Source organism: Spea bombifrons, chromosome 7 (genome assembly GCF_027358695.1).
Source record: "Spea bombifrons isolate aSpeBom1 chromosome 7, aSpeBom1.2.pri, whole genome shotgun sequence".
Taxonomy (NCBI): Eukaryota; Metazoa; Chordata; class Amphibia; order Anura; family Pelobatidae; genus Spea; species Spea bombifrons.
In genome coordinates, this window is record NC_071093.1 from 11,018,876 (window position 1) to 11,036,969 (window position 18,094).

Consider the following 18,094-nt stretch of genomic DNA (forward strand, 5'->3'; position numbering starts at 1 on the left):
AACGCCAAGGAGTGCAATGGGTGCGTAACATATAGCATATATATATAGCATATATATATATATATATATATATATATATATATATATATATATATATATATATATATATATATATAACATATAGGGGCAGAAATTGTTTGTATAAAAGGCATCCCAAGGAATAGGCCTTGATTATTTTAAGTTGAGGCAATTCTAACCTGTAGTCACGTAATAAAAAGGGAGACATATGACGTGTTAAAAGCCTTTGTTGCCATAGTAACAGAAAATGAAAAGACTATATTGAAAGAATCCCTTTCAATATTCAAGTTTTTTTTTTAAAACCAACTAATTACTCCATGTTCCTCCAATTCCTTGTTCCTTCCTCCAATTCCTTGTACTTATAGTCGGAGGCAGATGTGACCACATAGAATGACTGGCCAGATATCTCCTACCATAACGCGCCTCTGCTCATGAAGCTTCACTATGCCTCCGAAAGATTACTGCTGTGTTTTTGCATCCATTCTATCGCTGCGGCATTAACCTGCCTCAACCAAGCTGCACTATGAGAGAAAATGAACTCATACATAGAATTGGACTTGCAATTTTTAGTATTTAGTACTTTTGTAATGACTTCAAATTATAGTTCTGTAATTAGTGGAATAATAGTGTAAACAAACACAACAAACCCTCTACCCCCATGTTCTTAAACTGCTCTTACTTAATAAAAAGCTCAGATTCAGGGCCAATTAGCGTCACCGTAATCTGTCCAAGTAACAATGAATAGGCTCTCACAGATTGAGCGGCTTAGACGGACTAGACTGTCCAACGACAAACGTATCCAAGCGCCATGTGGCATCTCAGACACTACGAGACTGACCACAGTTACAGACGTTCTATGCTCTCTAGGGAGGCTGGACTCGTTACGCCGAAAATATTCAAAGCTTTTTAACCAGGAGCAAAACAGTTTAGAAGACAGATTCAAAAGCCGCTAACCACTAATGTAAGTTTTTTTTTGTAAATATTGTATTTATACATTTGTGCCGCTCTAAGCTTTCTTCCCATTCCTCTTTGCAATTTGCCCGATAATGGCTGGAGCTTTCAGTCTCTTGCACATCATTTTAGTGACGGTCTCTCTCCTTTCTCACCCGCCATGACAAAGAAGGTGAAGAAGTTCCATTTAAGTATTGATCTCTTCGAGGCGACGGTATGGATAGATGGTCACTTCAAATTATCGCCTGCATTTTGAAACATGAGCATTTCTGTTCTTCTAGGTGGTGACATGATGTGATATTAGCTATTTTCACCTGACTCTTTCAAAGTAGTTATTATAGAAGTAGCATTTTACACATAATATTACATCAAATATGAGGTACGGCGTTTTTGGGGAGTTTTAGGCGCTCTGAAATTGGTTCTTTGAAACTGGCATTAATGAAACCCAATATTATATATTAGCAGGTATCATTACGTCACTGATTGTTTCATTTTGGATAAACTTGGAAGAACTACACCTTATATTTATAAAATAGCAAAATACATTCTGTCTTTAGAAGCAGGGTTGTCGTTTCCATAAAGCACAAGCCAAATTATATGTCTGACAAATTATTATTTTTTTTTTTTTTCAGGAAGTCTTTATTTGGGTTGTTCCCGTATCATCCAAACATGATTGGACTGGAGTCACTAGCGGACCCCTCGGATACCTGGGAAATTGTTGATACCATTGGTAAAGGAACCTACGGGAAAGTTTACAAAGTCAGCAACAAGCATGATGGTAGCCTCGCAGCCGTGAAGATCTTAGATCCAGTCAGTGTAGGTGAAAAGGTCTAATGCATTGTTATGTGCGGGATATGTTCGGGGAAGATAATAGTAGATATTTTCTACAGTATGTACAGTATCCCGAATGTGTCATTTCTAACCTTTACACCTTGTGCCAAAAGCAAGTTATCTTAGGAACCCAGAGGAACAAGTTAAGCAGATAACTAACATTGGCAACTGGATAAAAGAAAAAAGAGAAAGTCCCCTCTCCGGGTTATCACTCAATAGCTTTAAAAGTAATCATTGCTGGGTCATATTATTAGTGTGTCACCCGTATTTCTTGCAATGCTTCCTCTAAATGAACTTTTACAGTACTCATCACCCTAAACAAATCCTTCCTGAATCATCCATAGTACTTATAGAAAGATGTGTTCCTACCCAAAGCTGTCTTCAGGCTGAAGGAGATTTTAAGTTGGAGTGGAGCGGCTACACCTAAAGAATGTGATAAGAATATTTTTACAATCAGTTAACAGTGTGCTCTTTTTTAGTAATATGATTTGAAATTTTGAGGAAGGAAAATTAATATTACTGTACTAGATGATGCCTTTTATTGGACCAACATCATAGAAAAAGATGTTGAGTCGCATAAGGTTTTTGGACGCCTTTGGAAGCCTCTTTATCACATGGAAACTTATGAAATGTCATATTTCTGTACAAGAGACCTCTGGGGTCCAGAAAGCCAAATCTACATCATTATTAATGTTGGACAAAAAAAAATGTTACCTTTGAGTAGAGACTTTGTATAAATTTCTACAAGTTGCCAATTGTTCCACACTAAGAAAGAATAATAACATTTCTTAATAAGACATGTGGTTTGGAAACTTTGCAAAATGCTTGAAAAAACATACCCCTTATGGTGTAATGATACAGCGAATTTACATTTTCTGCTACATTTGTACGCTAAAAAAAGCAATATACTTAAAAAGTAATTTCCATATGTGCTTTTGAATTGAGATGTCAACAAATTAATTTCAAATTACACCATAGATATGCATCATTAAACTTCTTTAATACCAGAGCAACTTCAAATAATTTGAGGAATAATCTGTCTCATTCTACTTTTTCTGAAAATGAATTGGCTGTTTAAAGAAACATTTGGGCCGGATTCAGTCCTATAGAGACATTTAATGGGATGGAAGCGAATGCAATCCTTACATAGATTCCAATGGGCAAAAATGAGATGTATGTATATACAGTGATGTGTCTTCAGCCCCGTCCTAGGCCTAACTCAGGGCAGTACCACCAGCTGCCCCCTCTGTCCTGCCTTCCTTACCGCCTGCAAAGGCGCCAGACAGACGTAAACTAACTTGGCGCAGTTGTTCATAAAGTTAGTGGGCTGGCTGGGAAGATCACTTATCTCCATTTTAACCGGCTCACAGAACAGTGGTGTTACAAGGATCATGATCATCTATAGCATAGAGTACTATGGAACCCTACTGGGGGGAAAAAAAACATAAAAAGGTGAGAAAAAAAATATTATTATTATTATTAAAAAATAATTTACGGGAGAGATTATTTTCCAACGTTCTGTTATTAAAATGTGGAGGAATGGAAGTGTGCTCTCACCACAAGAATAGAAACAAATTATAAAAACATCTTAAAGTTCCAGTAATATGGGGAACCAGTTAGCTTAAAAACAAAAAAAAAACATACATAAAAAAAACCAATATAGTGTAGTGTATAAAATAAAAACATGTACATATCTATGTAAATGATCTTTAAAATGCCCAATGCTCAATGGTAAGCGCTCAATACGGATCTTCAGGATTTCAAGAAAGGGATTTCAGCTTCACTGCCAAAAGCTAAATAACTCATGGATTCTTGGATCTAGTTTGGGTGGATAGAACACTAGTCTTTGGGATATTTCACTGAAACATGTATTTCTTTTGCTTAGGATGTGGATGAGGAGATAGAGGCAGAGTACAATATTCTGCAGTCGCTCCCCAATCACCCGAACGTCGTCATGTTTTATGGAATGTTCTACAAGGCGGATCAATATGTGGGTGGACAACTCTGGCTTGTTCTAGAGGTAAGTTGCCCAAACCTCCATAATTCCCATTATATTTATTTCTGATTACATTTCAGATGAAAACAATAGTTCAGCATTTGTTACCCATATTTTTAGCTCTAATAAGGTTTTAAATACAGAACCACCTTCCCAATGCCAGCTATTTAAGGGCTAATGTGCGGTCAGGAATATTGTGATATGTATGAAATCCCATGTGCCAAAAACAGATGGAAGAAAAGCTGCGCTTTTTTGTCTAACATTGCTCTTTTAGATGACTTCCCTTTTTTTAAAATTCTTCATCCACTGTGATCTGTAGGATTCCATGCATTCAGCATTTCAGAACAAAAAATAAGTTTTCATAATAAGTTTTTCCCCCGTTAATCTTTTCAGTGCTATTGTTACTAGATCTTATAGATGAAATATTCAGCATTAAATATTTTGTCGTATAGAACATTTTTTTACAGCGCCAAGATAAACAAAACTATTTATTTGTAAATTTCCTTTTATTTTTGGGGGCTATGTGATGTTTATTGATACACGAAAAATGGTAAACGAAAAATGTTTATCACATACCAAATCAGAGATGAATCAGTTAGGAACCTTTAAATTAGAACGACGGAGCCACTTCAGAAATGGGCATTTTTGTTGGCGGGCTGCATGGCATCTACGTTAAGAGATTAAACCAGATTGCACGATATTAGAAAACAAGCACTCTGTATTTTACGCTGGATGTCAAGATCTAATATTATGTATTGTTTTATTTCTATGGTTATATTAAACCTACATTTTATATTAATCTAATTCCAGTCTTTTAGCCCGGTACTTTAAATAGCGCTATCTGCAATTTGTTTCTATATTGTTGTGCTCTTCTATGGTCATCGGGAACAGCCTTTTTTTTTTAATGTACATTTAATGCTACATTACATAAGAAAGGCACAATTTATATTCATGAATGCCAGATGGACATCAGCTGCACAATTTTGCCCCTTTCAATTGTAAAAAAGCGTGTCTACAAAAGGGAGGGAAAATTGTCCAGTTCTGCCTTCTGATGTCACTGACGAACATGATGTCCCATGATGCAAATGGCCATGTCAACAACTGCATTCCTGTACCTGGGTTTTTGTGGCCATTTGCATCATGTTTTGTGACTTTACGTCAGGAGCCATAAGTATTCCACTGTAAAGGGAAAAGCTGTGAGGTTTCCACGGTAACTCCAACAGGAACATTTTTTTGGTCATGTAACCCTAGCACGTCAGTCCATACACACGCTGCAAGTTCTCTCAGTTCAGTTGGAGCGGAATTTTGCTGCAGACAACGTGGGGTAAAGTACAGGCTGTGTTCACGAGCCGTTCTGATCACCGCGGTCGTTGCCTCCTGCTCATTACCAGTGTATAGTAACAGTATGAAGCATCCATCTCAGCTGACACCGAACATCTTCAAATCGCTAATTTGTTTCAGCTGATGCTAATCTCCTGGGCACTTACTGTACATCAGAGCCGCTCCATTAAGTTTCCACAAAGAGAAAAAAGCAGCTGCTTGCAGGACGGTGATATCGTTTCCAAATCAAGTAAAGTCGGTGCAAAGCAAAGTTACAACGGACACATCATGAAATTGATTGCCCTTTTGACAATTTACAACCGTTACGTAAAAAGAAACCCCAATTGGAAAATGCCTAATGGCCATGACTGAATCGCCATGAGATGTGTTTCACGTACAAGTACATGCAACTTCCCATTACAACTCCCTGGGCTGGGAAAAAGGGATAGGGTGGTGTAGCGGGGAGGAGGGTTGGCAAAGGAGCAGAATGGGGGAGCGTAAGAAAGATGGATCGATAAAGCTGAGGCTTTAGGTTTGTGTTGAAATTCCAGGCCCGGACTGGCCATCTGGCACATCGGGCAACTGCTGTAAACCATGTAGGCGCGGCCAGTGGCTGGATATGCCCGTAATCACAAAAACATAGTGTGTGGCCACACATAGCCAGCCATCAGCCGCACCTACATCATCAGGCAGCCGCTGGCCTTAAAGTGCCAGGGCTGCCTTGGGATCAAAACCTCTTCTAAATTAGCCCATAGAACAATGGCCTGTCTGGTGATTTGTCCCTTTTAATGTGGCCCAAAACATTGTGCTGACCCACACATGACTTAATAAACAATTATACTCTTATTTTCTTCAGATGTCATATATATTTATAGCTTTGTGTACATAATTATGTGTTTTTCACATGAGCTGAAAAAAACATAGAGCCAAAACACCGATGTAGGAAATGGATGGTTTAGTATCTAATGTTGTGGGTAAAAACCCATTCACAAAGGACCTAATTCCTGCTTTTTATCATCCCCTTTGATGTATGGCAGTCCTCTAATGGAAACAGCCTGCAAGGAGCCGCACAATTCTGCATCAGAATGTTTCATCTTGGCTACTGGCAGAACCTGTCATCAAGTCTAAGTATAGAGATATGGCTGCTGTCTGTTTTATATTGCCTGCCAGTGGGATCAGTGATGCAGCGAAGGCTTCAAATGACTGTAATTTGTTGCCTCATTGTTATCGGCAACATCAATCTTCTCCTGCCTGGCACTTTCGTCATACAGAGCGAGGGGCTCCTAAACAACAGAGCCTATGTTCTTTCAGAACCACAGGTGTATAGTCTTGTGCGTAGGCTGATAATTCACATTAAATAATTAATAAAAGGAAAAGAAAACGACATAATGCACTTGAATGTTATTATTTTAATCTTGTATAAGCCATTGTATTCTGTGAAACGGTTCTATAAGAAACTGGCTAGTTGTGGTTCCAAGAGTAGGAAAATAGCACAATGGTTAAATGTTGTAAAAATGTGTATATACGGTATGTGTACTGCGGCTGTAAGATTTCAAATTATTTTAAGATTGTAAACTCTTTATGTACAGTATAAAATGTGATTTTGTTAAAAGTTCTTATTACTGTAGTCATCAATGAGATTGTCCTATCAGAAGAGTTGTGCAATTAGATGCTAGGACATCACTTTTTCTACTAATGGGTATGGTTTCTCTTTAGTGTAGTTACAAACTCTGTGGTATAGGGTTGTCACCCATGCCAATTTCACCTAGACAGTCTGGGAATAAAAAAGAAAGTCCAGAGTCATGGATTTACCTTTTTATTCCCTCAGAAACACTGTGGCTGTGTGCATCTGCAGAGGAGACCTTGGTGCCACACATTTCTGGAACACACTTGAACATTGTGTGGAGTGGGGAAGAGACAACGCATACATGCTGTTCTCTCTTTTTTTCTCTTCTCTCCCCTCTCATTTTTCTCTTTTCTCCCATGATTTTTCTCTTGTGTCTCCTCTCTTTCTTATCCTTTCTTGATTTTATTTCCATCCCTCTCTCTCTTGCTCTAAATCAAGCTGTCACCTGTAAAGCCATACCCATTGCTACACTTGAAGAACCTTTCAAATAGCGCCCAGAAAACAGCCCATCAATCGGTGGCAACCCTACCACAGTAACATGCCTATGGATCTTAATCAATGCAAATATACAAAATAGAAATGGCTACATATCTGGAATAAAGTCATACTAAATACACTATGTGCTGTGTTGTGTTCACTCTCATAGTTGTGCAATGGCGGATCTGTGACTGATCTTGTGAAAAGCATCTTGAAGTGCGGAGAACATTTGGACGAAGCTGTCATCTCATACATTCTTTATGGAGCTCTTTTGGTAAGAAGGGAGTCCCATCCGGTAGGACAGAAGTGGAGACAGATCACTTATCCAATTCATCACGAAAGCTGCCTTGCAGCATCTTAATACGGACAGTAATATGTCGTGCTGTGTTCTCAGTAAGGGTAGAACCGGTGTTTGTTCAGTCGACCAGATGTTTCTGTAAGATGAATGTAGATAATAATCATTAAACTCTTAATAGCCCAGCGATTATTTTTAAACAGGGGACTGATTTTTTGGTTCCTTTTTTATTTAGGGTCTCCAGCATTTGCACAACAACCGAATCATCCATCGTGACGTCAAGGGGAACAATATTCTTCTGACAACAGAAGGAGGAGTTAAGCTGGTTGACTTTGGTAATGACTGCTTGCCATTTAATGTCTGCATGCGCACTCTACCCCAATTTGCCGTCTACTTGGAAGTTTGCGATACACCACGGGTTCAGCGATTATGTTCAGCAGGAACCATTGGATACTTTAACTTTAACAGATGGCGCTCCCTCTGAGTTCCTGTCACGTAATCTGTTTTGGGTGGCTGCAAACAGCCTCTCTTTAAACGCTAAAAAATAGCAAGCCGTTTATTTAACAACTCGCTTGCAATCTGCTACGTGAGTCTCCCGTTTCTACGCCGTCGTCTCATTGAAATTCAATATTCCATCTTTTGCATATGAAAAGAAAATGATGGCTTCTCTCGAATGGTGTTAATAGCCCGGAGAACATTCATCCCCTTTGAGCAGAAGGCAAAGAGGTCCTATGGGGATGCAATGCAACAGATTCATTTAATTTGTGATTATTATCGTTGATTGTAACGAAAGCATAAATAAGGGGCTGAAATAGATAGCGGTAGAGGAGGTAAGAGCAAAAGCATGGGCAACCTAGCATATATTACTTCCTTTTCCGGATAATAGAGCCCTTATTATCAACGCAGAGCCGGCAAGATACTGCCAATTAAGATCCTCACAGAACTATTCACACAGTTTATTATTATTTTGGACATTTTTTTAACATTATGACAAAAATATGAGTCGATTCAGATGAAACAAATTCAATTTATCTTATTAGTGTAGCTATGCCGCCAGAAATGAAGATTTTCTTATCAATGAACTGAATGAGAATTTTTCATTCAAAACATTTAAAAAAAAATATTTGAGTAGCGCCCAAGTCCATAAAATGTTCTTTGGTACTCATTAATTTTATTTGTAAAGATGCTACCCCTTTTTCTTTCTCAGAGAAAGCCTGGTAGTCCTTGAGTTACATTAACCTACAAATTTAACATACCTCATGCCCCATTTTTAATTGAATTTGATGTACTGGGAATGGTAACAATAGATATTTAGCTAGATGCCACATAGTCATCGCTGATGTCCTAAAACACTCTCATTGACATTGTTTTTGTACAATTTTGTAGATTTTGGCAGGTGGCCATTCACTCTTTTTATTGAACGCCAGATCTTGTCTAAAGATTTCCACCATTGCAGTGTAAAGTACTGCATGAGGAATACGCTAACATGTTTTTGTTGTTTATGTTTTTTGGCTTGGTTACAAAGTTTTACATTTAAACCAAAGCAATCATAAACATACCTGGGACTTTAGTTGATTATGTCTAGGACATGCTCAAAAGGCCCCAATGTACATCAGTTTTTGATTCCTTGGAGCCCATGTAACTGATGGTTACATGGGCTCCATCGTCTCATAACGGCCATTTTGGAGACGCGTTTACTCACAGCAAAGGGCTGAAAGGGCACGTGTCCGAGCTTTCTACTTTCATACAGCTGTTACAATCTCTTAGATCTCATCGGGACTGCTGGATCTGCTCAGTCTCATGGAAGTGAATGCCACGTAGCCATTGATTCTGTATTCCTATGATGGGCAGAAATGTGGCAAAACCTGCACAGAACACAGCACAAGAAATACGAAGACGCAGTGCTGACTGTCAATTGTAAACATGATAACTTTCAGGGAGAACCTGGCAAGGGCTATAGGTCATGGCCCCCGGTTGCTTTCCCAGGAACTCATCTAGAGATTCATGTTTGCTCCTCAGCACCTTGGGTTATTGCAATGGCCCAAAATCGGGTCACCTGATTGGTTTGATGAATACATGCAAAATGTTATATTTAAATTGTACATCTACTTTAACATACCTAATTTACCCGTAAATTCCTGATCCAAGGGATATTAGTTTCCTTTCTTTCTTCCCTATAACTATATTTCTGTAAGTGGTCAGGTAAACAGGATTTTCTTAGATGACCTTGAAAGTGGCAGTTCCCCAAAGAACTATATCCCTCCCGATACCTTTACTTTATCACAGAGAGTCTAACACCTGCCACCTGCTGTGATGTGAATGGCTTTGTGTCTGTAAATAAATCCTGACCTGCGTTCCTCCCCAGGATAAGATTGCACAGGCATTTAACCTTTCGGTGCCGGGGTAGGTGTACAGCACAGTCTAAAAACATAACACTGAAAGGATACAAGGCAGGTGTAGAGGTGAGAGATGGAAAATGTTTACAAATGACTTGGCCGATATCGTATTTTCTCGAGAGAAAATGTTATTTTGTGTTCATTCACACTCACGGTCCATCAGTTTCTATTTATTTTGAATGTCCATGCAATCTACAATCCTCACGTTACTTCTTTGAGTGAGAATTGGAATTTCTTAGAGGTCATCCCTGCCACGTGACATCCACTTGCTTTGTGTCATACAACCTGTCACCCATCCTATAGACCTTGCACCGACACTAGGGTTTCCGGTGAGGCACAAGGTGATTTCATGCACTGCTAAGAAAATAATTTTTATAGAAAAGACTGTTGAGATATGGAATTCACTGTGAAATGTTGCTTTGGGAGACAGCTGTTGCATTAAAGGATGTGTAGACTTCTCACTATAAAAGCATATGGTATTGGTAATGTCTGAAAGCAAATAGATAGAAGTTGTCTTACTAGGGCAAGTACCTAACAACACAATGCACAAAACAACCCTAAAATGCTACATGCTTATAATTGACTTGTGAATCTGAGATGGTATGGCATTTAATGTTTGACTTTTGTTTTTACGTCAGGAGTCTCCGCACAGCTAACAAGTGCCCGTCTACGTCGGAACACGTCCGTTGGAACGCCTTTTTGGATGGCGCCAGAGGTAAGGAATCTACTTCGTTTTTGAGATCTATTTACGATCCCTCATTAAATCTGTCATAGACGGTTTACAAAGACAGAATCGTCTCTGTATGATCTGTGGCTGCCGTGGCTTATCCCTCCTGGACCTGGCAATTAGACACGAGATTTGACCATTTAGAATGAGAGCACCCTTGTTGGTATTGGTTCTCATAATTGCTAGAACACCGTGTGCTCTCATTACTGTGTAGTTCTCTCATATCCATAAACTGTTCTTTGGGTCTCCATATGCTTTAGAGGCCCTCCATGCTTTGCATGACAATTCCCTCATCTTATATATAATACACAAAGGCTGAAATAAGTTAATTGCCCCAAGACTCATCAAACCAGTCCTTGTGTGTATTAGAACAGTAAAATAGTCTTCACCAAAGAAGCCTTTGTATTCTTACTAATGCATGTGCAATCTTCTTTACTTTCTCCCACATCACAGTCTTCTAGTGACTTGTTTTTCTTCATTATACATTTCTGAAAATGTTAATTAAACCACTCTCCTATGGGAAGCACTTTTTCTTGTAATAGGTAAATTTGAAGTATCACCACCTGTCTGGCTTGTCCACCCCCAACCTGAACATTGAAACTTAAGTAATAATAAGGTTTTGGTAGACATGGGGGACATTGTTAAAGTTTGTTGCTTTAGATGTTGTTCATCCACTTAACATGAAGCTCCATATAATGGCATCGGTATTTTCCATTAGCCGGTATTTCATATTGTAGTAAAATACATAGTTTCACAATGTTCATATACTTTAAATTCTTATGGAAAGAATATTACTCCATAATCGTTGTTTTGTGTCGAGAGTTATTGTCTAGACAGGTAAACATATAACCACCGTCTGATTTGCTCCTTTAGTTTTTTCTTCAATCTGTTATTTTGTAACAATGTGCACTTTGTATCAGCTGATGTTTCGAGAGGATAATTGCAGGACATTAGTAGCTGTTTTCTCCTGCCACTCATCAGACTTAATTCACAAGTCTGTTGACTACACCAAGGGATTCAAGGTCAGCTGCAGGTTAATGGCTTCTGGGCTGTTTACTTTTACTCACTATTTAAAATTAGCAGTGATCATCTGGGTATTTGTTGTGCATTTCAATATGAAAGTTCCTTAGACCAATAACTAAAATATTTTAGGGGGTTTGGTATATTCGGAAGTATAAATTATTTGGAGGTAGATGAATGCTGTGCTGTTTTCTTGCACCGATCGGCTTGTCTCAATAGTCACTAAATAAAAGCATTTTCTAAACTGTGATATGCTCCTCTGTATAGAGAGTGAGATATTTAGAGCAATTCTATTTTAAATAATGTCAATTTAGGACCATTTCTGATGTATACGTTGATGGACCACACATGAGTGGAACCCAGGGAAATTCCAAAGGCAGGTCCTCCAATACAGCGCTTTGTAGGAGGCAAGAAGGGTTCTTGGCCATATTAAGGTGAAGGGCTGGCCACACAAAGATGTGAGGCTGACCCCAAAAGACATCCGAGGAGGGGAGTGAGTAGAACCTAGTTGGGGAATGGAAGGAACCAAACACCTCTCTCCTCACTTGGAGCCCAGTTATCAGCCTCCTAGGGTAATCAGGGTTCTCTTTCATGTTCATACCTGTAAAATGTCTGAAGTCTCTGTGGGACTCCAATCCTTATGTCATATTTTTTCGAAGAGGTCAAAATCTTTTGTGGGATGTAGAGTGGTTAAAGTATACAGACAGCAAAAAAAATTATGAGTGCTGCTATTTGTGGGGCAAAGTAATCACACAAATATACATAGGTGAGAAACTCGGACTGGCCCAATGAACAGATGACATCTATCATAAAGCCCTTCAAATAATGAACAGCGCAAGCCATGTGTGTCAAACAGTTGCCACTTTGACAAAAATTAATCTGAGTTTGTAATTTAGGATGACCAGATTTTCCCTTTGACCCTTGAGTTCTTATATATATACATATATATATATATATATATATATATATATATATATATATATATATATATATATATATACATATACATATATATATACATATATATACAGTACGACCATCATTTTATTTTATTTTTAAGTTCTAGCTTCTCTAGAGTTCCATTCTTATTATAACATTACTGATACAAATATTCATTTCATCACAGGCCATTAAAATGTAAATGAGCTGTGAGTCATACATAACAATTTCTATGCAAAGTACCATGGTTACCTTCAATATATTCATAAAAAATTAAAATAAATAGATGTGTGCGTTTATTCTATAATGTACAGTCCTCCTCCACATCAGCAGATTTTTTTTTTGTTTCAAGTTAAATGAGAGCCTCTATGAAGTATTAAAAGGGAGTGGAAAATTACTCTAGAAAACGTAAGAAGAGGGATCTTGTAAAGTTTGCCTGGGGACAGCTTCAAATCAAGAAAAAAAATATTCAATATAAAGTCTTATAAAATAATCCTCAACAGGGTCAGATTGTAGGGCTGACATGTTCTTTCCACAAAACCCCCAGAAGAAAAAGTATCCATCTGGAGGATAAATACCGCTGCCTCCAGGCTTCAGGGAGTTCTGTCCCAACCAAGATCTCTAAAGTCAGTGATTGTTCTGCAAACATGTGCATCGCTCAACAACTAGGCTCTAGAACCAGTTTTGGAGATCCAATAGCAGGGGAAAGCTGGCTACAGGTGCAAGGATCAACATGGCTGCTCTGATTTCAACATTTTGGGCCAATACCTCAAGAATTTTGCTTATAATTCATATGTATCAACCAGTGTGCCTGGAAGAACAAAGAAACTATTTCTATCTTTACTGGACTCTTTTTGTGCTCCTTTCATTGTCTTCCTATGCATTCCCATTCTGTTAGTGTGTTCTTGACAGGTCCTAATGGTACAGATTGAGTAATCTGCTTTATTACGGGGCCCGTCCTCCCACGTACGGAAGCCTACTTTCCACAGAAGCACCATTCCTTTTCATTTTGAAAGTATTTTGAATTCTTATGTAGAACTGTAGCAGACATCATTGACAATGGTGTCTGAAGTGCTAATGATTTTAAGGTCCCATGTCTGGCTTTTCTCTTTTGCTCTAATGCTGAGTACCGATCTATGGTCCTTGTCTCTTTTCTAACCTATAAGGGAGCCAGATTAGAACATAATAACCATAGAGATAACCATAGTACCTGCAACCAGCAAAACAGCAATCTTAACCCCTTAAGGACAATAGGGGTTTTTACTCGTAGTATATTGTGGGACAATGGCTATTTTAACATTTTTCGGTGTTACTGTTTAGCTGTGATTTTCTTCTTTCTCATTTCGTGCTCCCAAACATATTATATATTGTTTTTTTCAGGACAAACAGGGCTTTCTTTAGATACCATTAATTTTATCATATCATCTAATTTACTATAAAAAAAATGATAAAATATGGGGATTTTTTGTTAAAAAATTACTTTTTCTCACTTTTTAAACAGAAAACTTTTACTCATCTGCAAAAACGAATGAAAAAACCTACTAAATAGATTCTACTATTTGTCCTGAGTTTAGAAATACCCAATGTTTTTATGTTTTTTTGCTTTTTTCTGCACGTTATGGGGCAATAAGTACAGGTAGCGTTTTGCTATTTCAAAACTTTTTTTTCCAAATCTGGTAATTCTTCGCCCCATGTGCCATTTCGGGTATCTTTGAAGCCGGCCAATGCAATTTACCCCATCAAGTCATATATTTTTAAAAACTAGACACCCCAAGGTATTTCACATGCTGGTAATTTAACCCTTTCCATGCACTAATTTTACCACCAGCCTTTGTGAAACTTTATGGTAGTACATTTTTTTGTATTTTTTTTACACACGTTGTACTTCAGGTATAAATTTATCGCTCCTGGTATATGTCCCTGTCAAACAACACCCCAATCTGTGTTCAGTAACATCTCCTGAGCGCAGTGATACCCCACATGCATGGGTTTGTTGGGTTATTTGGGAGGTAAAAGGCCGCCTTTGTGAGGTGTGTATTTTTTGGCCATTTAGACATCTGATCCTACTGCCCCCATGTCCCATATTTGGGACACCTTTGAACCCGGCCAATTCAATTTATCCCATCCACTCATGCATTTTTTAATACGAGACACCCTATGGGCATTTGTAATGCCAATATTTTAACTCTTTCCATGCTGGAATTTTTGTAAAGATAAAGAATTTTAGGACTTGCTTATTTTTTTTTTTTTTTTTACTAATCACTCATTAGTGAGCTGGGCTCCATTGACCTTGCATGGTTGGATGCAGTACCTGCATTCAACCTGCAGGAGGAGCTCGAGAGTTCTCAAGAGGGTCTGGATAGACCCTCTATGAACTCATTTCTATTGTTGATGCCATCCTGTGAATGACGGCAACGTCATTTACAGGATGGCACTTGTGGTTGCTCTTCGGAGCAATCACAAGGTGATCGGGGTAGGGGGGTAGTGTTACTGACATGCCTCGATATCGAGGCATGTCAGTAACACCATTTATGCTTAGGAAGCGATTCAGATCGCTTCCTAAGCTGTTTTAGCCGGGCGCCGCCGCGATCTTTCATGATCGGTGCGGCGGCGGTCATTTTTCTTCCGGGGAGGGCTGCCAAGGGCTGCCCTCCCCGGATCCACGGTCAGCCTCACTTGGGAGGCTTCCGTGGATGCTGCAAAGCCGCCGATCGCGGCGAAAACGCCGCGATCGCGGCGATGCAGCTATTTAACGGCAGCCCGTACATGTACGGGCATTGTCGTTAACCCCTTGCACGGCAACCCCGTACATGTACGTGGATTGTCGTTAAGGGGTTAAAAGACTGAGTAATTAACCTGGAACTAAATTGAACCAAACATAAGTTCTAGCTGACATTATGAGTACTTCTGAAAGAAACTTTTCTCTTTGTTTTGTGCCATGGATTTTCTTTATGAAGCTCCTTTTTCAGTTCCGAGAACACTGAGAAGTCGGGAGTGTTTTTGACCGTATCAGCAGCAGGCTACAAAAGTTTTGGTCTCTGGAACATTGGATTAATTGATTGCTCATTGAAGGAAGGTTATTCCAGGCGCAGAACAGTACAAAAAACCTTTTAGTTGGAGAACACACAGTATTTCTAAAGATATTGTATAAAAAGACTGTGAAGCGAAGCTCCGCAAAGAAGAGAAAAAAATGAATAAAAAATTATATATATACTGTTTATATATATATATATATATATATATACACACATATTTTCCTTAAATGTTTTTTTTATATTTGTACTTAAAGTGACATACGATAGCCAATAAGTGCTCAGTGTTGTTTAAGGGAAGTACTGTATGTGTATATATAAATATATATATGATTTTTATTTCGAGCACATTCACTAAACTGTCTTTTTTCATGTTTATAATTATAAAGCGCGCCCACACATACTTAAATGCTTTTAAAGATATTGCCTGTAACCTTCTGCACCGCCATGTGATATTGTATCATTTTCCAGCAAAAATATGAGGCTAATTTTAATAACAGAACTAACAGGCACTTTGGAGAAATGTAACTATTATAATAATATTAATATAAAACGTAGGATGCATTGCTCTACCCCTGGCTACATTACTTGGATGACATAAAAGATATCTAGGGGAGTCACATGAATTGAGTCACTCCTTTATCCCTCCTTTTACTTGGGAAGGGGATGTTGTGACCTCTGAGTCAATGTGGGCCCTTTGTATGATTATTATTATTATTTTTATTATTATTATTATTACTTCTGAAATTCAGAGGCTGTCTACGACGGCACCATACACATACGGGAAATACGCTGCTCGCTCGTGGCCTCGCATGTCATTCTGCGTGTCATCTCACACTTTTCCAACAGGTCATAGCGTGTGAGCAGCAGTACGATTACTCGTATGACGCACGATGTGACGTTTGGTCCCTCGGAATAACGGCTATAGAGCTGGCTGACGGAGATCCGCCTTTGTCTATCATGCACCCGGTGAAAGCTCTCTTCAAGATTCCCAGGTATGACACTAGATGGCTGTCTTTACTCACTGGATTTTTTTTGTGTACATTTTAATGAATCAAATTTTAAGTATTCATTTTGAAATCACAAAGAAAATAATAAATTTAAACATTCAATCTTCGCATTTTATGGCGTTTCCCATAATTATCTTTACATACTACATATTTTTACATATTTATCTACCACTGAGTTTATTTAAAGACAAACTCTTATCTTGGAGGAGTTTTTATTTTGGGTTTTTTTTTATGTTTCTATGATTTCAGGAATACATTAATATTGACAACAATTTAATACTTTTAGTAAAAAAATAACAAAATAAATATGTAACATGACCTGTATTCTTTATTGAGGGGTAAGTACCTGCAATGTTGTACAGATAATAGCTTTGATTGCTCAATTTAGCAAAATTAGTTAAGGTGAAGTCCCAATGAAAATGTCATATTTTTGAGAATTGAATACTGTCCCATATACAGCAAAGTCGTCAAGCATTCAAGGACATTTATTTGACGACGGGAAGGTCACTATTATTGGCAATGGAAATGTTAATGAAGTCCTGTTTATCTAATGATGCCCTTTCCACTATAATGTAGATATTTTTAAGCAGAAATAATACAGTATTACACAGTAGACTCGATTTGGCTGAATTGTTCTTATAAGCCATTAAATGATGTGCTTCTACTTTTTAAAAAAATTAATTAATTTGAGACTAGTAATAACAAAACATGACAGTTCCCCCCCAAAATGTTCTGTAATACTAAGGAAAAACATAGCAGATATTCTGTAGCAAGATTTTACCAGCCATTCACAAACTAGTCTGCAATGAGCCAGACCACAATGTCACATTCACTTATGTTGTCCAGTAATATTAGATTTGTTTTAATACTTCTATAGATACAATAATATTTCAAAATGCTAAATAATGGTGTTAACGTTTCAACATAACTGGCATTTTAATTAAAATAATAGTCAGCTACTCTAATTATTTTGTATAATTGTTGTTACAGCCATAACTATCGACTAACATGTTATGTTTCATCAAAACCTCAATTTCAACACTAAATGGCTTAATCTTCCAAATGAAAATGATTTCATATCTTTCGTCTGCTTCCAGCTACAAAAAATTAAGTAAATATTAAAATAACGTTATCCATCATACAGGTTGGAATCTCAATTAGATTTACCGTCTAATAAAATATTGGGTACGCTTGATGTCTCGTTACAAATACAAATAATTGTACTTGGTGTGAAAAACAATACAAATGTTTTGACTTTGCTGTTGTCACATTCATACAATTATTGTAGGCTTTTATATCTTCTTGTGATTGCAATTTGCATTTTTGATAAGTTCAATTTATATGCAGATGAGATGGTGCATCTTGTTATCTACTTATATTCAGCTTGGACTTCAATCGCCCATCAGTGTGCGAGAATGAATCATGTATCAGAAGCAGCCATATTGTTGCTTATGC

General features: G+C 37.9%; 1 protein-coding gene across 1 annotated transcript in view; it reads left to right on the forward strand.

Annotated features, from left to right (window-relative positions):
* Positions 1 to 862: 862 nt before the first annotated feature.
* MYO3B (myosin IIIB) overlaps positions 863 to 18,094 on the forward strand; it is a 111,085-nt gene continuing 93,853 nt past the window's right edge. The window contains exons 1-7 of the mRNA XM_053471783.1: positions 863 to 979; positions 1,602 to 1,785; positions 3,686 to 3,820; positions 7,390 to 7,494; positions 7,751 to 7,850; positions 10,550 to 10,626; positions 16,479 to 16,624. Coding sequence (XP_053327758.1) covers positions 978 to 979; positions 1,602 to 1,785; positions 3,686 to 3,820; positions 7,390 to 7,494; positions 7,751 to 7,850; positions 10,550 to 10,626; positions 16,479 to 16,624 — 749 coding nt within the window. The 5' untranslated portion in view covers positions 863 to 977. The remainder of the gene's footprint in view (positions 980 to 1,601; positions 1,786 to 3,685; positions 3,821 to 7,389; positions 7,495 to 7,750; positions 7,851 to 10,549; positions 10,627 to 16,478; positions 16,625 to 18,094) is intronic.